The 24,659-nt window shown below is 41.3% G+C and overlaps 1 protein-coding gene across 3 annotated transcripts; it reads right to left on the reverse strand.

Moving 5' to 3' along the window:
- Positions 1–956: 956 nt before the first annotated feature.
- Positions 957–8,865, reverse strand: LOC127308275 (uncharacterized). 3 transcript variants are annotated; one of them, XM_051339056.2, is made up of 24 exons: positions 8,365–8,865; positions 7,901–8,191; positions 7,648–7,716; positions 7,442–7,564; positions 7,201–7,350; positions 6,991–7,122; positions 6,823–6,902; positions 6,445–6,539; positions 6,164–6,240; positions 5,659–5,801; positions 4,960–5,067; positions 4,779–4,854; positions 4,301–4,437; positions 4,066–4,225; positions 3,773–3,952; positions 3,579–3,695; positions 3,188–3,343; positions 2,578–2,748; positions 2,380–2,492; positions 2,078–2,192; positions 1,883–1,978; positions 1,723–1,785; positions 1,551–1,622; positions 957–1,377 (listed from the first exon to the last, which is right to left on the reverse strand). In XM_051339056.2, the coding sequence occupies exons 1-24, from the start codon at positions 8,617–8,619 to the stop codon at positions 1,291–1,293; spliced, it is 3,066 nt and encodes a 1,021-aa protein (XP_051195016.2). In that variant the 5' UTR covers positions 8,620–8,865; the 3' UTR covers positions 957–1,290. The 3 variants fall into 3 exon arrangements, with proteins under 3 accessions (XP_051195016.2, XP_051195019.2, XP_051195018.1); XM_051339059.2 differs by having other exon boundaries at positions 959–1,377; positions 7,945–8,863; XM_051339058.1 differs by lacking the exon at positions 957–1,377 and having other exon boundaries at positions 1,418–1,622; positions 1,891–1,978; positions 8,365–8,864.
- Between the last annotated feature and the right edge of the window lie 15,794 nt (positions 8,866–24,659).

The raw sequence follows: 24,659 nt of genomic DNA on the forward strand, positions 1-24,659 counted from the left end.
AACGATCTTGTCCCACTTCGATGGATCATGAATCCAGCATAGCTATTTCACGACATCAAGGACGGACAGCTGGAAAAAAGTGCTTCACCAGGAGAAAGTCGAAGAAGACCATCAAGACCCACAAGATCTACATCTTCAAGGTTCGCCCCCGATGGGGAGTTCCTTAACCACCAATGCAACCACCACTTATTGGACCCGTTGCGTGACGCGCCCCGACGAGAGGTGCAGCACGGGATCCCCGGTGGGTCGTAGCTGTTGGGAGCAGAGCAAGTCAATCCGTCCCAGGAATGCATGGCGGTCACCTGGCGTCGTATCTCTGAAGGATCTTTGGCGGTCCAACGGGATGGCAGGATGCAGTCCGCCGCAAAAGGAGAAATTTGTTCCTCAACCTGTGTCGTGCGTGCCATTTTTGGAGTGCGCTCCACAACATGCACGAGACAGTTTAAAGTGCTCATTGGCCTTTTCAGTAGTTTCTTCATTCATCCACCGTAAAATGATCTTAGGAATTTTCCCATCCATGCATCAGAATGACACTACCACGGAACATTCATATGTATGTTAACAATAGATGCCAGATCTCCCGTGTGAATTCCACCTCACTGCTTTTTATTTTTATGCAAAAAATCTATTTTGCTCCCAGAAGGATGGCTATGAAAAGTGGGTATTAGTGAGGAAGATACATTTATTTTATGGACAAAACACACCTAAGAATGCATCATGATTCCCGCACCTTGCAACTAATTTTTTACAATTGCATGTGAGCTGCAACTAAAAATATGTCTTCCGACCGTTAGATACTTAGATTTGTTTCGCAATTCATGCTAATGGTGAGTTACAACATGGGTTGCAACTAAGATTCGATGACATCATCTACTAAGAACTGAGTTAATCACACCCTTTGGCACAATTTTAGGAGAAATGATAATTATAGTGTTTCTAATGTATTATTCTCCTGAATCAATATAGTTTGTGGAAACTCCACTTGCAACTTCTGACTCCTCGTGATTTCACATAACAGCAAAGTCAAGGTGTTTTGATGTCCCATCACTTAAAACATGTGTTTAGTTCTGGATATTCTATCACGTGGCTTCGAACTTGGTAAAGGAGATTATCTGCTCTGGTTCTGTGGAAGCTTTTGATAAGCTCCCGAAATCTCTTAATCTGTTCGACAGTCTCCGAAAACCACTATAGCCTGTCACCTGATCGCTAGCTGTTGTATACAGGCTCCACATATGAGCGCTAGGCATGCTTCGGAAGGTTGGCTTATAGCACTTTTGCTTACTTCAGGCCTCATATTTCCTGCCGGATTATACTTCTACTACTGCGTAATTCAATGAGCTCTGATTCCTTGCAAAAAGGAGCACGGGGCTGGTGGTTCTAAAATGCCATCAAACCCCATGTACAGGTTAATCAGACAGGACCGGTAATTGAATTTCAATTATGTGCACATGCAAAGAATCAATTGGTAACCATACAATTGTTTATATGTTTCTAATAGAAAAGGCCTTGAAAGAATGTTTAGTTAGTGCGTCACAACTCATAGTTTGTACCTCTCTTGCACATCGGCTTCTATAAGAAGATTCTTCCACTTCAAAATATAATCTCTCGTATTCAATTACTCCCTGCACATGCAGCGAATCTCTTAGAGCAAGGACACTTATTTGGTATCGGGCAGGATAGAGGGTACTTGGATAAATGTAACAAATAAAAATATCAATAAACCTTCAGGATCAAAATCGCCGCTTCCTTGTCCAAAACCCTGTTATATATGCTACATGTATATGACTGGAAAAAATAAGCAGAAATGTATCAGATATGAGACGCTGGAATTTTTTTCTTTTTGTCTCAACAATGAGTTTGGTATCATATTTAAACTTTTTACATGTATACATCTTAGACAACCATCACCACTAGTGCAACTGCATGTTGAAACAAGCTCTAAACCAGCAAGTAGAAGTTCCCCAAAACGCATTTTGACCTACAAGATTGAACAGACAAACAAATGATGTGGTTTAAACCAAGAATATTCAACATAGCCTGGATTATATGACCGAGTATATTCTATTTCTGCAATTACCTTTGATGCTATGCCGATACCACCAGGGTGTTTATCGTATAAAAGAATTCTTTCTGGATTACCACGGGTTTCATGACATTCCGTTCCTAGATCAGAAGCACTACACATCATATGCCTGCACCAATAAACCCCAATTAGAAGAGCTATCCACTAAAGTATGCAACAAATTATGACAGACGAAATTAAAAGTGCAGTACTGTTCTTTATCAATGTGACTCTATTCTCAAACAATTATCCTTCAAAAAAATTACAGTGTCTACCACAAACAATTTTTTTGTGTCAATCATTAATGGAGAACTTACAAAGGCAATATATTCAAGAGAGCGTGTGAAGCAGCATGTGAACCACGTCGAAGCTCTAGTTTCCTTTCCTCCACAGCAATTTTTGCCCACTGCGGAATCTGTATCCAAACAGCCTGTAATTTCATATGCAAAATACAAGTTTAAGAATCATGGGAAATGCATCACAATGTTGTCAAGATCTATAGTTGATCCACAGACCTCAGAATTGTAGGAATATGGAGGTAGGCAAAGTCCAACGCTATCCAATATTTCATTGTCTGATCTACGTATGCGATGAAAACCAGACCATTGGGTTGTCCCCTGGCAATCATTTGCTTGGGCAGTTGTATTCAAACAGTTAGTTTTGCATGTAACCGTCGGAAGACAAGCCTTCAAGAAAAGAGCCAATTAATTATTGAGAACAAAATATCAGTATACTGGAGATTTCACTTAAGCAGAAACTCATGACAAATATAATGCCTCTTTTGAGATGAAACAGAAAAGAATTTGAAAAGGCTCAAGTTTGGTCAAGCATTGCCAGAGAACATTTATCCTGTTTTGTGTTATTACATCAGGGAAATGGGTTTCTCCCAGAAAAATAGGAAAAACAAGAAAGAAGATGTACATTGACCGGACTCAGTTGAGTTCGAACAAATCAAATGGAATGGTCAATATTTCTCAGAATTAGTGAATTAACAAAGGTCTAGAAAATCAAGATAGAGGAGATATAAACTATATTCCTCAACAATATTGGAGGGGATGCAACTTGATAATAGCATAATACTTTCAGGAATATATGAGATGTGTTGTAATGCTTCCAAAAACATACGAAATCTCCTCCGAGGACATTAATCTCAGTGTAGTCTTGAGTTTTTGTGTAATAATTCACATCAGCTTTCCAGCAGAAAGCTGTTTTTGATGATAAATCAAGCTCGACAACTAAGTAATTGACACCCTGATGCATGTAAATAGCACCCTCATACACCTGAAATTGAGAAAACGGCTCTTGAGATAATAAGCTACTAATGCCAGAACTTGGAACACATAGTCATGTACTTGTGGCTCAAGAATAGATTACATAGGTAGATTATTTTAAAATAATAAGCTATGATGCACTGATTCTAAATTCATGAATTTATCTACCTGCTTTGCAAAGTGAGGAATATTCAAAGAGCCATACAAGTATAACAGATAGTCATGTAACAGCTAGAACATATTACCTGGAAAAATGCCTTACTTTCCTCAATTTCCTCAAGTAATCTGTTATTTAACTTGTCTATTACGCTGTACTTGCCATGCTGAATTGCTCTTATGCTCACTGTCTGTGAAGGTCTTTTCTGCAGAAATCAAAATACTACTGACACAAGAAGAAAAGGAGTTATTTTCTATAATAGAGAACAAACAATGGACAAACCTCTGGTCCAATATACTTCCACATAGTCGAAGAAAAAGGTCCAGATGGATTGTTAATCAGATAACCTTTCATTTTTAGAGTCGTCATTATACTATCCAGACTAGAACCGAAGTGCTGCTCATCATATTGCAGGCATATTGGATGTTCATAAGCAGCACAGGCAAGGTGCTGTTCGAAAATCTGTAATAAATTTCAAATTCCAAAAAACCAAGGGAGATGTTAGATACTTCCATTGTTAAGTATTTAAACTTTCCAGTATAGTCGGTTCAGCAAGCACAGATCTCTGTACCTACCTTGGGGTTATGTGAATCAACTTGGCAGTGCTCAATTGGTCTGCCAAATAGTTCATGTGGGGAATTCATGAAATTCTGATCTAAAGGACCCTCAAATGCAACATAAATGGCTAATGATTGTTTTGCTCTCCTTCCAGCTCTTTCGGCTTGCTGCCATAAACTACAAGTAAAATTCTGAATCTTAGTAGGTTCACAGAGAAACATAAACTCTACTGGAGAGATTACTTTCACCTACCTGGCAACACTCCCGGGAAATCCAAGATGCAATGTTGCATCAATATGTCCAACATCAATTCCCAGCTCAAGAGCATTTGTTGCAGCGACACCACGAAGTTTTCCGTCAAAGAGATCAGCCTCAATTTTTCTTCTATCCTGCAATAATTTCGAATTCACAGTTAATAAGCAGTCTTTTTTATTCTGTTCTATATCTGCTTCTATCAAAATGCAAACATGGACTTCATTCTCTTACAAAAACATATTCGCTACAACATCAACCATAACTCCATAAGGTGCATGTGATGCAACTGCTGATAACACTTGTATCATGAGAATTTCTTTGTTTATGCATTAGAGATCAATATATGTTGCAGAGCACTTCTGAGAATAAATACTATGTTAAAATGCCAAATTTCATGCTAAATCCAAGTACCAGAATGAAAAGCCACAAATAGAACGGCATAATACATCAGGGAAATGGCAAAAAAGACAACAACCTCTGCAATGTAGCCAGAACGGTATACACAGATAGAATCTACCAGTTCTTTTGCAGTCACCTCAAGAATTTCACGCCTACAATAGCAGATTGATCATCTAAAGAACTAAGAAAATAAACACAGAGAAAAGTTTAAAAAGAGAAAATGAAAAGTAAAAAAAGAGAGGAAAATGTGCTCTTACGTGTAAGATAGAACAAGCTCACATAGCTTCCTTGTTTTACAGAATGCAATGCAGCGGAGCCCATGTTGAACCATCTCCGAGAAAATATAAGAAACCTCTACTATTGGGCTAACAAATAAAATATGATATTTCAGTGTTTTTAACAAACAGAAGTTAACATACAATAACTGTAGAGTATATGAACTCCTCTGTCCCATAATATAAGATGTTATTACAACCACTATAGGCTGTAATTGGTTGTAATAACATCTTATATTTAAGGGGTGAAGGGGGTGGTATGCAGTAGGAAACCTAATATATGCGAGGTCTGATGACTAATGGTTTCCACTTTTTGGTGGAGTGAAATTAAATGATTTCTTTTAGGCATATTAGCACAGTAATTGAGAATGATGGTGTCACAATACGGCAATATATAATTTGACTAAAATATTTCAACCTCAAGCAATACGGTGTGCTAAAGGTAAACTACATTTGAAATTCTGAGACATCCTGTTAAGAGTTAGCTAGCAATGCAACTGTATTAGCAACGATTCTCTGAACAAGGTGAAAATGAAATTGGGGAAATTTGCAATGTCATGATAGCGGCAAAATATTTTCTCGAAAAAATGATAGCGGCAAAATAACAATCCTACATGTGATGAACAGAAAGGCGATTTTACGTCAAATTTGAATTATAGACTTGCAATGAACAGTCAGTACCTTGAGCGCCTAGTTACTGAACTACCTTTTGGACTTCCCTCTTTTGTCATTTGTAGTGGGGGATTCCACAGGAGAAAATATTTTGAACCACATGGGCTTCCATCTTTCTGAATCAACTCAACATTATCCAATTTGGCCAGCTCCTAAGATTAAAGTAAAATACATGAAGACAAATGCATGTGATTCCCAAAAGAGTGGATATAAATTAAGCCTGAAAAATAATAAATTAGTATGCCGACTCAGAATAATATTATCTACTCTACTAAGGTCTTGGCCAACTAATTAATAGGTGTTTTCCATAATAATATTTTCTCGGGAAAAAAAAGACATTGACGGGGAGAAAAACTTGTATTTGGACTAAATCACCAAAATCTGATATATTAAAAAATGTAAAATGAGAAGGAGCGAGTGTTATACATAAAGTAAAATTATTTAACGAGAGCTGGTTTATGTTTTTCTGGATACATATATTTCAAAACTATAGTGAAGAGAAGATATGACCTACCATAACATGCTCACGTGGGTTTGCTGAGGTAGCTGTACAAAACATGAATGTAGGATGACTGCCGTAAGGCAAGTAAACTGCAAATACAGAAAACCTGGGTGTTCAGGAATTATGTTTGTAACAGCTTCAGTAGTACCTAAACTTGAGAATGTCTGCTGACTTAAACTGAAGGACTAATACTGGAAATTATGGGGAGCTAATTGACAGTTCAGAGTTCTGGTAGCAACATAATGGAAGCCTCGAGTCAATAACTAAAATATGGTTCAACAAAGTATCCATACTATGTGAACAAATGCGCTTCAGTCTTCTAAGTATAAATGCAGTATGGCAGCCAAATGCTCCTTGATATGAATGTGCTTCATCAATGACAATATACCTGAGTACATTCGGCAGAAACACGTTAGGGAATGCACCCAAAATGAAATATTTAACCAAAAAAAACATAAATGAAAACAAGAATTGCACTAGATGATGTACTAAAATAGTTAAAAGGAAATTCCATTACTTCCACCTGAGATTTGATGTTAGGAATTGGATCATTTTTCATTATGCCTGACTTCATATTGAAATCCCAGAAATGGTACCATACTTCATTAGGAATTTATACTCGACAATCAAATAAGATTATCGGAAATACTAAGGAAATCATTTGTTTCCACCTGAGATTTGACAAAATCCTTCGAAATTGACCATGCCGTGGTAGGACTGACAAGTGCAGCATATCTGGGTTGGTAATTAACTGAGAATGAACGGAGTAAGTGATCAGACATGCTAAATAAATTAATTAAATTAAGCACAACTCTATAGGCCCAGGAGCATCTATTTACCAGCCGGGCATTATCCCTGATCCACAGACGATCTTCTCTAGGAGTATCTCCATTATAGATGTTAACATTAATATCGGCGCGAAATGCTTTTTTCATCTCCACTAAAGTCCTCAACTGATCTTGAGCTAAAGCCTGCAATACAACAGCCAAGTGGGTTTCTGCAAACAAATCGCATAACGATGCCTACAACATAGTGGGTTCTGCCTAGACCTTTGTCGGAAATATATAAAGAGCACACGCCGTCAAATCTTGAGAGAGAGATTCAAGAACAGGGATATTGTAACACAGAGACTTCCCACTCGATGTTGAGGTTGCAACCACAACATGCTTCCCAGAAATGAAAGATTGTATAGCTTCAGACTGTACTTGAGTTCAAGGCAACACAAGAAATTAGCCTCAGCAACAAAATATAAGCAAATACAGTAGATGACATACTCCATAACCATTATACCTGATGGCTATACAATCTAGTTATCCCAATACTTTCTAATGCTTCCCTCATAGCTTCTGAAAGATGACGAGGAACTTCTGCATATGATGCCCCTCTACATGGTATCTCTTCAACATGTACAATCTGAGACACATAAATCCCAACATCATAAAGATTATTATGGTTTTATAGGCATTGTTGCTTTAAGAAATTCAAATGGTGGAAACCTGTCCCCCCTTTCCAAGGCCTTTTTTCAGATGTTCAACCATTTCAGCAGGTCCCAAGGGGTGTTTACCCTGCAATTAATTCCAAATGCATCGTCAACAGACTGTCCTACTAACCAATGCTTCGCATATGCCTAATGCTCCTGTTTGGAGAAACAAAACTAGGCTGCAGTTTGGATTATTCGACTTGGCATGAAAACTAAGGTAAAATTGACAAGGCAACACAGAGAAGAGAACTGAATCGTGAGAAACCTACATGGCATGGTGATACAGCAGATTTGACAAAACCACTCTTCTTACTCATGGTAGGCTGCCCCGATGCACCGTCCACTCCAGATGCACCCCTGGAGCTATTTCCGTTCTCCTTACATAGTTTCCTCCTTTTCCATGAACATCTACATGTTGGTGGATTTGCACTCCCCTCTTCGCCTGGCATGGCCACTGGAGCGGCCTGCCCTGACTTCCGTGGAAAGGGAACGAGGACGATGAATTCTCCATCGCTGACGACGAGGCTGTCAATATCGGCGTCTAATCGCAGTTCAGCACCCTTCATCATGAGAAAACATGCTATCATCAGAAGAGCTGCAGGTATTTCGTGTGCAGAGATCAGGTGCCGGCGTGCAGCAATTCCGCGAAGCGTGACACTCAGTGCCAGTGGTAATGACATCCTGCATCCACCCAAACCAAAAGGGTCAGAAACGCATCCGGGGGATGGTTCACCTTGAGGAGGAGATGGAAGTTGTGGGAGATCTGCGCGGGAGGGAAGGAGCTCCTGAGCACGGCCTTGAGGTCCCCGACGGAGGCGGCGGCGGCGAGCGTTACGGCGGTGGACCGCCCGTCGAGGGCTCGGACCTGGAGCTCCCTCAACCCCTGTGCCATTGGGGCGCTACGGGCGCCGCCAGCCCGCCGCGGGTCGTGCGGGGGCGCGGGACCCCGAGCGGCGGTGGTTTTGGCGCGAGCCGCGAGGGGCACCATGGCGGCGGTTTGCTGACGGGCGAATCACCGACTTGGGCTTGAGAAGGCTTCTCCGCGGCGACGCGCTCCACGGAAGCCTTGCCGAGAGTGCAAGCCGGCGGCGCAGTACGGGTGGGGCTCCCGCCGACCTTGACGAAGGCCAGCGCGAGGAGTCGAACGAGCGCGTGATGTTCGCTTTGGTGGTGCTTCTCCTCTACTACTTCTTCATCCTGTGTACTCCATTGTTGTTCCTCCATTGTTTTTTCTAATATTTACGAAATACTACAGGAATATTTCTTCTATAAAAGTACAGACAAAAACGAATAATAAGTTACAAAACGAAGAAAAATCACACTACACTACACTGGAAAGAGAGTACTCCATAAACCTACCAACATGAGGTTGTATTGCTAGGAGAGGAGAGGAGGGTGATTCTACTAACCACGACAAAATTCAAACCCTATTGTTTGACACATGTGTGTCTCAAATAATTGGAATATTCGTTGACGTTTCCATAAAACAGCAAAGCATTTGCGTCGACTTCCTCAAAATTAAGACCTGTCAGCTCAGTCCTTCGAAGGTACTCATAAAGGTATGATTCATAAGTATACCTGGCCATGGGCAGCCGGCCCAAAATTTCCGGGTCAAGCCCAACCCGACCATGTCTCTAGGCTGGGTCTGGGCCTGATTTTGTGGCCCGATGCTTGGGCATGGTCGGGATTGGGCCGTGATTTTATGCGTTCTACTGAAGTGGCTCGGCCCGAGGCCCGAGGCCCGACGGGCTTTCTCCTTGATGGGCTAGGCTTGGGCTACTTTTTTGGCCCGACGGTCGGGCCGGGCCGGGCCTGGGCCAGGATTTTTTGTGTCGGGCTTTGGTTTTCCCAGCTCGAGGCCCGTCGCGGCCCGATAAATGCGCAGTTATATTCATAAGGATGAGTGAATGTGCATGTATATGTATTGCTTTATCAAAAAATGAGTACAAAAATAATATAGAATAAAGTTAGAGAGAAAACTATGTACAAATACATTAAGATCAGATTGTGCAAGTACATTGAAGATGGAGTGCTAGTACAATGAAAAACAAAGTATATAGTATATTAAAAAAAAGGAGTACACTTACTCTGCAACCTTTCCTAATTAATTGTTGGTGCGTGTTCTCTCTTCGTTAGGTTGGTGGATGTCGGGACAGCGGCACCGACCAAATGTTTGTGAGTCGAGGCAGCGACCTCGGGAACCATGGTGGGCAGCAACTTCATGGAGTGAGCCAGTTGACTGGCTTGGCTTGGGTGACAATCCTGCATTGCTAGGGTCGCGAGAATGTCGGCTCGGTCGACGTGTCTCAACGTAGGCGGTTTCACTTTTAGGCCAGGTCGCGACACTAGATGTGGGGCAGCGGTGATGACGGGAAAATGACGGCGACAAAAATAGCTAATGCGCGTCCACGTCATAGAGACAGATAGTATATAAAATTAAAGTTGTGTGAATGTAAATCACAACGAATCAAGAATTGCGAGTACTTTATTTCCAGAACTCTTACATATGCATAAAAATTCTGTTAATTACATCTCCGAAGAGAAAACCCCTGATTAAGAATTCCAACATATCTATTACAAAGCATTACATCATATGACTATTACAAAAATGTGAAATAAACTAAGAAGTCCTCCTTGCGGTCGTCCATGAAATCTGCTCGCCGAACTTGAAGTTTGTCTTCCTAGATACTTAGCATCTTTTTTAATATATGTTTTCCTAGCATGCTTCATTTATTTTACTACTTAAATATACGTAGCATATAATGAAGTTTTGATATAGCTAGGCATAGTATTTGCTTTGATCCTACATTTGCTGGATAGGATATATGCACATGCATCGTCATTTATTCTTGCACTAGTATTATCAGTACAAGAAACGCATGCAAATTTAGCTATGGAACATGCACAGAGCTTTTCTACATGCATGAAGCGACTTGGTCTTTTATATTTCTTTTACCACTAGTGGATGTAATACTAATTTGACTTTGAAGATTTTGAATTATTTGCACACCACTGGAGCATGTATCATTTTCTATCTCACTACATACGGTGGGACTACATGCATAAAATTTGGATATGACACACGACCTTATTTATGCCTAGTGCAATCTATTTGTAGATTGATTGATTTCTTTAACATAGGTGGAGGGTTCAAAGTTTCAGAACCGCCATATGCATGAAAGTTTAGTATGGATAGATATGCCTTGTATTTATAGAGCCCAGTCAAACCAAATGGTAATTTGAAACTAATCATGAGCAGACTATTTTATTTGCCTTCAGCCTACACGCAGGTTTCTCTACTAGTACGTGGCTACTAGTTAATTAACATAGGCATGTAACTATTTGAGGCATGGCCATACAGTATTATAACCAACGAATTTGGGTAGTTTTTTAATATTAGAACATGGGAGTTTAGAACTCTTTGGCTTATGTCAATATGAACAAACCAAAGGCGTAATTTAGTAGCATTTTAATTTAGAGCACCTTGGCTTGTGTCAATGTGACCAAACCAAGGGCATGGTTTTTATTGTATATATGTAGATTTATAGCACCATGGTTTGTGTCAATGTGACCAAATCAAGAGCCAATATATTTTTCTTTTAAAGGGTATTGATTTAAAGCTACTTGGTTCATGTCAATGTGACCAAACCAAGCACTTGATTTTAGCAATATTTGATTTTCTAGCAACTTGTTTTGTGTCAATGTGACCAAAACAAGGGCCAATTATTTAATATGATATGAATTTAAGCAACTTGGCTTGTGTCAATATGACCAAACTAAGTGCATGACCTTAACATGTAATTTTATAGCAACTTGTTTTGTGTCAATGTGACCAAAACGAGAGCCAAATTTTATTATCATGTGGATATAGATTTAAAGCAACTTGTTTTGTGTCAATGTGACCAAAACAAAGGCCAAATTTTATTATCATGTGGATATAGATTTAAAGCAACTTGGATTGTGTCAATATAACCAAACCAAGAGCTACATTTCTTATAATTATATGGATTTAAAGAAACTTGGTTTGTGTCAATGTGACCAAACCAAGGGCAATGATTTAGTAGTGTGTATTTTTAGAGCAACTTGTTTTGTGTCAATGTGACCAAAACAAGAGACAATTGTTTCATGATTATATGGATTTAAAGCAACTTGGATTGTGTCAATGTGACCAAAACAAGAGCATGATTTTAGTAGTATGTGTTTTTAGAGCAACTTGTTTTGTGTCAATGTGACCAAAACAAGAGCCAATTGTTTCATGACTATATGGATTTAAAGCAACTTGGATTGTGTCAATGTGACCAAAACAAGAGCATGATTTTAGTAGTATGTGTTTTCAGAGAAACTTGTTTTGTGTCAATGTGACCAAAACAAGAGCCAATAATTTTAGGATCATAGAAAGAATGTAATATCAGAGGTAGCAATTTAGGAAGAGAAATTCCCAATTTGTATCAATGTGACCAAACTAGCGATTAGGAGGGGAAGCTCCATGGCGTGTCTTAATGTGACCAGCCAAGGAGCAAAGGAAGAATCACATTCTCACCTTCAAGCTGATGTCCTCCGAGTCTTCTCCTTGCGTGTGCAAGAGCAGCAGCCGGCCGGCGGCAGCGTCCAGCAGCGGCGCGACGCGATCTCGATCATCGAGGCGTGTGTGGCGAACTGGCAGGGCTAGCGAACGGGGCTCTTGGTGAACGAGATAAGCGATTCAGCGGGGCTATCAATATGGAGTCTGTGCGGGGGCCGAGCGATGGATGCGTATCTCATATTTAGAGCATCTCCAGTCGCGTCCCCCCCCCCCAAAGCAATTTGGGGCGCGCCGGATCAAAAACCGGTTCCTGTCGCGTCCACCAAAGCCGAATTTTGTCCGGCGCGGCCTGATACGGTGTCCAGCGCCCGAGCCCGTCCCCGCCTCACAGGGGACGCTCCGGGCACGTCGGACACAACGAAAAGCGAGGTGAATCGACGCGGGGCTGACACGTCAGCGGCACAGGGAAAATTCGTCTCCCATTCCCGCCAAATCCCGCCCCTCCCGCCACATCGCGCCTATCCCGCCGCGCATTTCTGGCCTCCCAACACATATCCCGCTGATGACCCACAAGTACAGGGGATCGCAACAGTCTTCGCGGGAAGTAAAACCCAATTTATTGATTCGACACAAGGGGAGACAAAGAATACTTGAAAGCCTTAACAGCGGAGTTGTCAATTCAGCTGCACCTGGAAACAGACTTTCTCGCAAGAGTTTATCAGTAGTAACAGTTTTATAGCAGTAGCAGTAGTGAAATATCAGCAGCAGAGTAATAAAGACAGCAGTAGTGATTATAGTAAACAGCAGGATTAAAATACTGTAGGCACAGGGATGGATGAACGGGCGTTGCATGGATGAGAGAAACTCATGTAACAATCAAGATACGGCATTTGCAGATAATAATAAAACGGTATCCAAGTATCAATAGGCATGTGTTCCATATTTAGTCGTACGTGCTCGCAATGAGAAATTTGCACAACATCTTTTGTCCTACCAGCCGGTGGCAGCCGGGCCTCTAGGGAATCTACTGGAAATTAAGGTACTCCTTTAATAGAGCACCGGAGCAAAGCATTAACACTCCGTGAACACATGTGATCCTCATATCACCGCCTTCCCCTCCGGTTGTCCCAATTTCTATCACTTTGGGGCCTCGGGTTCCGGACAACGACATGTGTATACAACTTGCAGGTAAGATCATAAAACAATGAATATCATCATGAAACAATAACATGTTCAGATCTGAGATCATGGCACTCGGGCCCTAGTGACAAGCATTAAGCATAACAAGTTGCAACAATATCATAAAAGTACCAATTACGGATACTAGGCACTATGCCCTAACAATCTTATGCTATTACATGACCAATCTCATCCAATCCCTACCATCCCATTCAGCCTACAGCGGGGGAATTACTCACACATGGATGGGGGAAACATGGCTGGTCGATGGAGAGGCGTCGGTGGTGATGATGGCGATGATCTCCTCCAATTCCCCGTCCCGACAAGGTGCCAGGACGGAGTTTCTAGTCCCGAGACGGAGTTTCGCGATAGCGGCGGTGTTCTGGATGGTTTCTGGCGACTTCGACTTCTCGTCTCGCGTTTTTAGATCGAAACCCTTAAATAGTCCAGAGGAGGGCGTCAGAGGCTGGCCGAGGCGGCCTCACCATAGGGCGGCGCGCCCCCCTCCTAGGCCTCGCCGGCCCATGGTGTGGGGACCGTGCCCCCCCCCCCGGCCTGCCCTTCTGGCTCCGTGAATCTTCTGGAAAAATAAGCCCTTTTATATAAATTCCGGGGATTTTCCTGAAAGTTGAGTTTCTGCACAAAAACGAGACACCAGGGCAATTCTGCTGAAAACAGCGTTAGTCCGTGTTAGTTGTATCCAAAATACAGAAATTAGAGGCAAAACAATAGCAAAAGTGTTCGGGAAAGTAGATACGTTTTGGACGTATCAACTCCCCCAAGCTTAGCTTATTGCTTGTCCTCAAGCAATTCAGTTAACAATTGAGTGCGATAAAAGAACTTTCACGAACACATTTGTTCATATGATGTAAATATTCTCATGATATGGACAAGTACTTAGGCAATTCATAATAATATACATGCAAATAAAGTCATCTAATAGCTATATCAATCATGGAAAAGGTACCAACAAATTAATAATAAGCATCATGAATCATGTCTATCAGCAGGATTGCAATGTTCATAAAAGGATATGATAAAGTGGTATCTCGCTTGCCCGTATTTGTACAGCAAAACATAAATGCTCGGGCACCTTTGAAGTTCATGGAAAGAATGGAAGTAGAGATTATCAAGGATAAAAGCATCAAAGTTATACCACAATTAATCACATTTTGGGACAAGCTTATTATACTAAGAATGACAGTTGTGCTCTCAAGAAAGTGCTCAAAGAAAGGATGGTGACTCAACATAAAAGTAAAAGATTGGCCCTTCGCAGAGGGAAGCAGGGATTAACATGTGCTAGAGCTTTTTATTTTTCTAAAGACAGAAGTAAAATTGTTTTGAGAGGTGTTTGTTGTTGTCAACGAATGATAGTGGGCACTCTAACTACCTCATCAACCAGAATTCCAAGAGCGGCTCCCATGAAGGACGTTATCTCTACCAGCAAGGTAGATCATCCCTCTTCTCTTTTGTTTACACATGTATTTTAGTTTCATTATGGATGACACTCCCCCCAACCTTTGCTTACACAAGCCATGGCTAACCGAATCCTCGGGTGCCTTCCAACATTCTCATACCATGGAGGAGTGTCTATTTGCAAATTAAGTTGCTTACTGATAAATCAGGGCAAAGCATGTGAAGAGAATTATTGATGAAAGTTAATTAATTGGGGCTGGGAACCCCGTTGCCAGCTCTTTTTGCAAAATTATTGGATAAGCGGATGTGCCACTAGTCCATTGGTGAAAGTCTGTCAGGAGTAAATGACTAGATTGAAAGATAAACACCACATACTTCCTCATGAGCTATAAAACATTAACACAAATTGAGAAGCATTTTGAAAGTTTTAAAGGTAGCACATGAGAATTTACTTGGAATGGTTTGAAATGACATGCATAGGTATTTATGGTGGACACTCTGGAATAACTTGGTTTTCAGGGGTTTGGAAGCACGAGCAGCGTTCCGCTCAGTACAAGTGAAGGCTAGCAATAGACTGGGAAGCGACAATCAAGAGAGCAGTAACTGTCATAATCATGCTTGCGACAAAATAAATTAACGGAGGCATAAAAGTGATACAAGAACTCTGAGGCAAAGTAAATCATCGAGGCTTAATTGACTTTTGTTCAGTCATATGCATGCGTGAGCATGTGCCAAGTTGATTCAAGTGAATTATTCAGAGGAGGATACCACAATGTCATATCTATCTATGAATAAAGCAATGCAAGCAAATATTTATGACATGCTGCTCATATTAATGAATTGGAGCTAAACACGAGAGATCATGAACTACTAGACTTTCTTAAATGACATATACCTCACATGAACCAACTAAGCATGCTCACATGGATGAGTGTATGTATAAAAATGAAAACAAATAGAGTTCATACCAACCTCTCACCACAGTCGGATTGTCGTAGATCGTCATTATTGCCTTTTCACTTGTGTAGCTTGAATAATATGGAATGAAAACCAAGCTCCAACCACCGAAGACCGCTGAACTCCATAATGAACTTTACAAAACCAAAGAAGAACAACAAATATTTTTTGGTGTTTTCGAATTGGAAACAAGAACAAAAGGAAACAAGCAAACAAAGCAAAATCTTTTTGGGTTTTCTCATAGCAAACCAACGATAGCAAATAAAGCAAAATAGGAACAAGAAACCAAAATAAGCAAATGGTAAAGAGAAACAACAGAAATATTTTTGGTCTTTTTGTGTTTTAGAAAAGAAACAAAGCAAAAACAAGAAAATGAAAACTAAAAGAGTCACATAAACACAAAGTAACAGAAATCTGCCAAACTTGACAGCAGTACAGTAATCGATTTTTACGAAAATCTTACGCTGCCTAGCTCGAAAAGTGTTCAACTAATGAAAGTTAGATAATAACCTGGGGAACATGCACAAAAATTGGCTTCGCAAAATAACGTTCTGGCTGTTTTTGAGAATTTTTTTGGTATCAGTCCAGAATCTGTTTTCAATCAGCACCTCCCCAAATATCATCTCCCTCTTATTAGAAAACCACTCTAAGAAGCTAAACAAGTATATACAAGTATCCAGCAACTATAATATGCAATGAATGAGTGATGCCGGTATACCTCCCCCCAAGCTTAGGCTTTTGCCTAAGTGGAGATCAATCCCATGGTGCCCATGAAGTGGCACCTCCGTAGTATGGCGAAGATGGATCCTGTTCCGGGTATGTGCTGGAAGATGCACCAGGATACGTGACAGTGTACCCGTGGGAGGGCTCAGCGTCCTCGGAGTCATGCCGCTGGTGGAAGCCATGTATCTTCAGCTGCTCATCCACCTCCTCCTTAGAGCGCGACCACGGTTTCCTGTGAATACTGAACAAATCTGGCTGCGGCAAAGGGATTTCCCTCTCATCCCCGTCAGTAAACAACATTCTATAGACAATATTGTCTAAACTAGAGTCAGTTGTAACAAATTTATGACTCTTCATAGCAGCAATATCAAGCCTCATAGGAGTTAATTTCACATCAGTGGGGTCAAGAGGAAGATCTAGATATGCTAAAATGCGTGAGGCAACAATTCCTCCAAAAATAGGCCCCTTGTTAGACAAACGGCGAGAAATAAGAGCACCAAGATGATAAGGTGTCTCTCCAGTAAGTGCAGCAACTAAGAAAGCAAGATGGTAACTAGAAATATTGCTAGTGTTCTCCCTACCAAGAATGCTAGTAGCAAGATAGTAAGCAAAATATTTAATGGCAGGGAGTTGAATGTTTCTTATCTTGCCGCGCTGAATGGTGCGGTGATACATCTCCAACGTATCGATAATTTCTTATGTTCCATGCTTGTTTTATGACAATACTTACATGTTTTATACACACTTTATGTCATATTTATGCATTTTCCGGAACTAACCTATTGACGAGATGCCGAAGTGCCAGTTCCTATTTTCTGCTGTTTTTGGTTTTAGAAATCCTAGTAAGGAAATATTCTCGGAATCGGACGAAACCAACGCCCAGAACCTTATTTTTCCACGAAGCTTCCAGAACACCGGAGAGAGACCAGAGGAGAGCCAGGGGGCCCCACACGCCAGGGCGGCGCGGCCAAGGGGTGGGGCGCGCCCCCCTAGTGTGTGGTCCCACCAGGGCCCCTCCGAGGCTGCCCTTCCGCCTACTTAAAGCCTCTGTCGCGAAAACCCTAAAGGAATAAGCCACGGGACGAGAAAAGTTACGCAGCCGCCGCCATCGCGAAGCCAAGATTCGGGGGACAGAAGTCTCTGTTTCGGCACGCCGCCGGGACGGGGAAGTGCCCCCGTAAGGCTTCTCCATCGACATCACCGCCATCTTCATCGCCGCTGCTGTCTCCTATGATGAGGAGGGAGTAGTTCTCCATCGAGGCTAAGGGCTGTACCGGTAGCTATGTGGTTAATCTCTCTCTCATGTACCCCAATACAATGATCTCATGAATTGCCTTGCATAATTGAGATCCATATGATGAGCTTTGTATCACTATTAATCTATGTGCTACTCTAGTGATGTTATTAAAGTAGTCTATTCCTCCTTCATGATGTAAAGGTGACGGTGTGTGCATCATGTAGTTCTTGGCATAGTTTATGATTGTAATCTCTTGTAGATTATGGAGTTAACTATTACTATGATAGTATTGATGTGATCTATTCCTCCTTTCATAGTCTATCGGTGACGGTGTGCATGCTATGTTAGTACTCGGTAATTGCGTTGGTCTATCATGCACTCTAAGGTTATTTAAATATGAACATCGAATGTTGTGGAGCTTGTTAACTCCGGCATTGAGGGTGCTCTTGTAGCCCTACACAATTAATGGTGTTTGTCATCCAACAAGAGAGTGTAGAGTGGTTTTATTATGTGATCAATGTTGAGAGTGTCCACTAGTGAAAGTATGATCCCTAGGCCTTGTTTCCAAATACTGCAATCATTGCTTATTTACTGTTTTACTGCATCTTTACTTCCTGCAATATTACTACCATCAACTGCACGCCAGCAAGCTATTTTCTGGCGCCGTTACTACTGCTCATATTCATCCATACCACTTGTATTTCACTATCTCTTCGCCGAACTAGTGCACCTATACATCTGACAAGTGTATTAGGTGTGTTGGGGACACAAGAGACTTCTTGTATCGTGATTGCAGGGTTGCTTGAGAGGGATATCTTTGACCTCTTCCTCCCTGAGTTCGATAAACCTTGGGTGATCCACTTAAGGGAAAACTTGCTGCTGTTCTACAAACCTCTGCTCTTGGAGGCCCAACACTGTCTACAAGAATAGAAGCACACGTAGACATCAAGCGGCAATCATCATTGGTGACTCCTCGATAGAGCTGCAGCAAAGCCTTGGGATTGTTCTCAATCTTCTTCGCTGTACCTACAGGAGCAATATCCAATGCATTACAAAAATCCTTCAACTTCATAGTAATAGGATCATCATAAATCCTGAATGTAACCGATGGTTGGTAGTGTTTGTTGTTGAACTGAAAGCTCTTAACAAAGATTTTAGTTAGCATGTAGTATTGATCCCTCTCATCTTCCATATAGGTGGTTAAGCCCACATTACCGACGAGGACCAAGAAATCATCCAGCAACCCTGCATTACTCAAAAAGTTATCACATGGAAAAGAAGAAGCGTTAGGGACTCCATTGTCCTCTTCGGCTTCGAAGCTCGGTGCGATGACATCCTCATTATAGGATCGTCTAATCCGAGTGGATGACCTTGAGGGCCTCCCCGTGCTTGTCGTCTCTCTTTCAAATACTTCTCCAAAGTTATAGTTATCCATCTTCCTTTTCTTATATTGTATTGATATAGATCCAATCACAAGAGTTTGATATTCTTCTTTAGGCTCATATATTGGACAATCAATATCTCCCACTTTGATAGATCTCAAATTAGAAATTGTATTAACTCCACATACTTTATCAATCCTCTTGGGAAAATAAACAGTATGCTCCTTGTCATCGACATTGAAAGTAACTTTTCCTTTATTGCAATCAATAACAGCCCCTGCGGTGTTAAGAAAAGGTCTCCCAAGAATAATAGACATATTATCATCTTCAGGCATTTCCAACACAACAAAATCAGTTAATATTAAGCAGTTTTGAGTAACTTGAACAGGAACATCCTCACATATACCAACAGGAATAGCAGTAGATTTATCAGCCATTTGCAAAGATATATCAGTTGGTATCAACTTATCTAAATAGAGTCTCTTATAAAGAGAAAAAAGCATAACACTAACACCTGCTCCCAAATCACATAAAGCAGTTCTAACATAATTATTCTTGATGGAACAAGGAATAGTCGGTATAACTGGGTCGCCAAGCCTCTTTGGAACTTTGCCATTAAAAGAGTAATTAGCAAGCATAGTGTAAATCTCCTCATTAGGAATTTTCCTTTTGTTAGTGACAATATCTTTCATATACTTTGAATAAGGAGGCAATTTAATAGCATCAGTCAAAGGGATTTGCAAAAACAAAGGTTTCATCCAATCACAAAATTTGTTATAGTGTTCTTCTTCCTTTGATTTTAGTTTCTTAGCAGGAAAAGGCATTTGCTTTTGAACCCAAGGTTCTCTTTCATTACCATGTTTCTTAGCAATAAAATCTTCTTTAGTGTACTTTTTATTTTTAGCAAGCTTTTCAGGTTCATCTTCAACCTCTTTTTTTATCAGAAGCATCATTCTTATCATTATCTTTATCATGTTCATTACCACTTTCAGTTCCAGCATCAGAAATAGAAATACTATTAGGATCATTAACAGGTTCAGAGGATTCTACAACAGTTTTATGTTTCTTCTTCTTTTTCTTAGAAGGAGCACTAGTTTCAGTTTGTTGAGAATCTTGTTCAACTCTTTTGGGATGCCCTTCAGGATATAGAGGATCCTGAGTAGAAACACCACCTCTAGTTGTTAGTTCATAAGCATGTTTTTCTTTAGAACTATTTTTTAACAAGTCATTTTGCACTTTGGTGAGTTGATCAATTTGAGTTTGAACCATATGAAAATGTTTAACAAGCATCTTAACATCATTGGAGGTTCTTTCCACAATACCATGCAATTCACTAATAGCTCGAGAATTTTTCATTAGATGATTCTCTACTCTCATATTAAAATTTTCTTGCTTAACAATATAATTATCAAACTCATCTAAGCATTGAGCAGGAGGTTTCGAATACGGAATATCTTCCCTAGTAAAGCGTTGAAGAGAGTGTACCTCAATCATGGATGCAGGGGGAGTTATCTTACATAAATCTTCTATAGGAGGTAAATTCTTCACATCTTCAGATTTAATACCTTTCTCCTTAAGAGACTTCTTGGCTGCCCTCATATCTTCATCATTTAATTTAATCATACCCCTCTTCTTCAATATTGGTGTCGGGGTTGGTTCAGGTGTAGTCCAATCATCATGATTCCGGCCTATTTTAGCCAATAATTCTTCAGCTTCGTCTGGAGTTCTTCTCCTGAAAACACATCCAGCACAACTATCCAAATATGCTCTAGACTCAATGGTTAGTCCACTATAAAATATATCAAGTAAATCATGCTTTTCCAAAACATGTCCAGGTCGAGCTCTGATAAGAGAGCAAAATCTTGCCCAATCTTCAGGCAATTTCTCTCCATCTTCCTGGTCAAAGCTATAAATTTTCTGCAAAGCAATATGTTGAGCACTAGCAGGAAATTATTTTCGAAAGAAAACATCAAGCAATTCACTTGGACTATCAATAGAACCAGGAGGCAAACTATTATACCAAGTTTTAGCATCATCCTTTAATGAGAAAGGAAAAAATTTAGCAACAAAATAAGTACGCAACTTGACATCATCAGAAAACAAGCTACTCAAAGTAGAAAGCTCATTCATGTGTTCTACAACACTTTCTTTTTCAGTACCACAAAAGGGTGTTTTCTCAACAATAGCTATATGAGATAGATCAAGAGAAAAATCATAATCCTTATCCTTAATGTTTATAGGAGATGTGGCAAATTTAGGATCAGGAGACAGTTTATATCTAACAGTATGTTGTGCAAGAAACTTTTTAATTTTACTTGCATCAGTAGTAGCATTGCATTTAACAATAAAATCATCATCAAGTTCCACATAATCCTCATCAGGATCATCACTAGAGTATTCAACAGACTCAGGTGAATTAACAGGTGTAGCAGCATTTTCATTAGAAGTTTCAGCATTTTCAATTTGCCTAGACCTAGCAATTGTAGCATCTAGAAAAGATCCTAATGAACCATCATTATCAAGCACAGCAGAAGCATCATCAAAATTATAAGAGGAATTTTCAGATTCAGCAGAAGTACCAGCATTTGAAGCTTGTGGTGGTGAAACAAGTTTACTTATCACAGATGGTGAATCAAGAGCAGCAGAGGTACTCAGAATTGTACCTTTTCTTGTAGTGGATGGTAATATGGTGACTTTATTATCGCGAGGTTTACCCATGATGGAGAATTTGCAGCGAACAATATCAATCCAGGTGAACTTCCAAATAAAGCTATGCTCCCCGGCAACGGCGCCAGAAAATAGTCTTTATGACCCACAAGTATAGGGGATCGCAACAGTCTTCGCGGGAAGTAAAACCCAATTTATTGATCCTGGGCCCTTGGGGGTTTCTATTTGCTGCGTGAGCATTAGCCATCCCTGCGACCCGCAACATTGCTTGGAAATTGCGGCAATCTTTCTGCAGATGTCCTGATTGTCTTTTCCCATTGTTGTCGAGATAAAAATGCATCTGGCACGGCCCGTTCATCATATCTTCGGGAGTTACGAAAGATCTCTGAAACCTTGATCCGCTATTTTGCCTGTTATCTCTATTGTCGCCTTGCTGTGAATTACTTCTTTGGTAATCATCTCTATTGTTTCCTCCATTGTTTCCCCGAAAACCAGCCGATATTTGGCCGGGTGCGTCGTAACTTGAGAATTGTCGAGGAAATCGGCGTCTATTTTGAAAATTTTGACTGCGGTCCTCCTCTGGGGACTATGTCGTTTGTTATGTACTGCATCTTCACCATCTGCCCATCTGTTTGCTATTTCCATTAATGCTGATACTGTCCTTGGGTTTGTCCTTCCCAAGTCCTCCACGAAATCTCCTCGTCGAAATCCTGCTACAAACGCATCTATCGCTCTCTCGTCAAATATATTTTCTGCTCAGCTTTGATGATGTTCCACCTTTGGATGTATTTCCTCATTGATTCATCATGCTTTTGTCGACATGACCTCAGCTCCTCTAGTGTCGCAGGTTTCTTGGAGGTTGATCGGAAATTCTTGATGAACACATCCTCAAAACTTTCCCAGCTGTCGATGGAGCCTGGGGGAAGCTTCTTTATCCACGATCTGGCGGCTCCGCTCAAATGTATTTGAATGCTCTGCATGGCTGTTGCTCTTGTTCCGCCTATTAATTTTACTGTCTCGAGGTAGTCGACTAGCCAATCCTCGGGATCTTGCAGGCCATCGAATTTCTTGAAACTATCGGGTAGCTTGAATCCTGATGGAACTCGAGTTTTTCGGACCCGCCGTGTGAAACACGGGAGTCCACACATATCTTCTTCAGCAAGTTCTGGTGAATGCCGACGTTCCCTTCTTTCTTGTCGTGCTCTATCCACTCTGGCCTGAGTCGTTGTATCTCTGGTTCCACTCGCTCTTGGTGGATCTTGTACTGCTGCGGTAGGTCTCGGACTATTTTGCCTTGCAGTTCCTTCGGGAGGTGTAGCTGCGAACGCTGCTCCCATGGCGCCACATCCTGCCATGGCCATGTTATACAACGCTTCTCTTGGATCTCCGGGAGGTGGTCTGGACGCCAGGATGTAAGCTTGTGTCGCCATGTACCCTGCTTCTGGTGTTTTTGGGATAATATTCCCCCTCGTGTCGATTGACATAAAGGACATGTCGAGGTTTTGGATTAAAGTTTCTCTTTCAGCCTCCGGTATATTTTGCAGCCGAGATCTTGCTCTCCTCCGAGCTTCTCTGTGACTATCTCCCGAAGTTCCTGACTGTCGACTTAACTCCGCTCTTCGCCTACTTGACGCGGAAGCTGCTTCCCTTCTTCTATTCAGAGCAGCTGTCTGTTTTTCCAATTCCCTTCCTACTCTGGCGAGCCTATATTGATATGCTTGCAGTTCTTCTACCGTGGCGGTTGTCTCCATTGGTTCAGAGCCATCCAAAGCTTTCGCAGCTCTATCCCATGCTGCTTGTGGAAGTTGAACTCTGACACGTGGTGTGGGCCCGACATATTTAGTGCCCAAACCTCTCCTTAGATCTGAGGGATCGACATAGGGATTTCCCAAATCGTCGAAAGCCTCTGATGTTTCCTCTTGATCGCGACTTGCTTCTCCAATGGCATAAACTTGATGATATTTTGGAGTTTTCACTTTGCTTGGTTTGGTGACACCATCATAGAGATTGGTGAAGACCTTTCCAATAGAGATGGATTTGTCGATGAAGTCGAAGCTGTCGGTGTCGCTCGAATCATCGCTTATATAGGAGTCCGCAGATGACTCGAAGGACATGTCGCTGAAGATCTTGGCGAGTTTTTCGCTTGCCTTGCTGCCGATGAAGCGTGGCGACGAAATTTCCTCGTCGCTTGAGTCGATGGATGATGCTGAGCTTGAGAAGTCAGGATCAACCGCCGATAATCCCGATGAGATCGGAACTTCGAGACGATATGCTCCTTTTTTCTCGACGCGGAAGTGGAACTTTCCAAACGTCATCTCCATGGGCTCCTCCAGATAGGCATATGCATCCAAACGGGAGGGTGGGTGAGGTACAAAATCAACTAGACCAGTTTCGATCTGTTTACCTCTATCCATGATGTTGCTTGCCACCGACGAAGTCGACGATCTTGAACGTGCCATCGAGATCAGCTTCTTGTCGCCTCTAGATCCCACAGACGGCGCCAATTGACAAGGTACTAACTTGTCAATGCCTACGGATTGTAGACTAGGGTTTAGTTAGATGTAGAGGGCAAGTAGATCTCGAAGGTTTCAGCCGAAAAGTACTCGACGAATATAAGACTAGGGTTGTGTTGACAGTAGATTCGATGCCTTCTTTGTCCCTCGACTCCCCCTTATATAGGAGGTAGAGCCGAGGGATTCGTATTGTACAAGTTACAGAGTCCGGGAAAGTTTCTAACTCATCCCGCAAGATTACAAACATCATCTCCTAATACAACTCTAGCTTTCCTTAATAACAACTTGAGCTTCCGATTCTTCTTATTCTTTGAGTCGTGGGCCTTCAGTAAACCCCGGGTACTATCTTCGGCAGGCCCATTGGGGATGCCTATGTCAGTAGCCCCCAAGATTTTGCTTGAATCGCAGAGTCAGGGAAAATCTCCACTGTTT

This window comes from Lolium perenne, chromosome 6, assembly GCF_019359855.2.
Source record: "Lolium perenne isolate Kyuss_39 chromosome 6, Kyuss_2.0, whole genome shotgun sequence".
Lineage (NCBI taxonomy): Eukaryota > Viridiplantae > Streptophyta > Magnoliopsida > Poales > Poaceae > Lolium > Lolium perenne.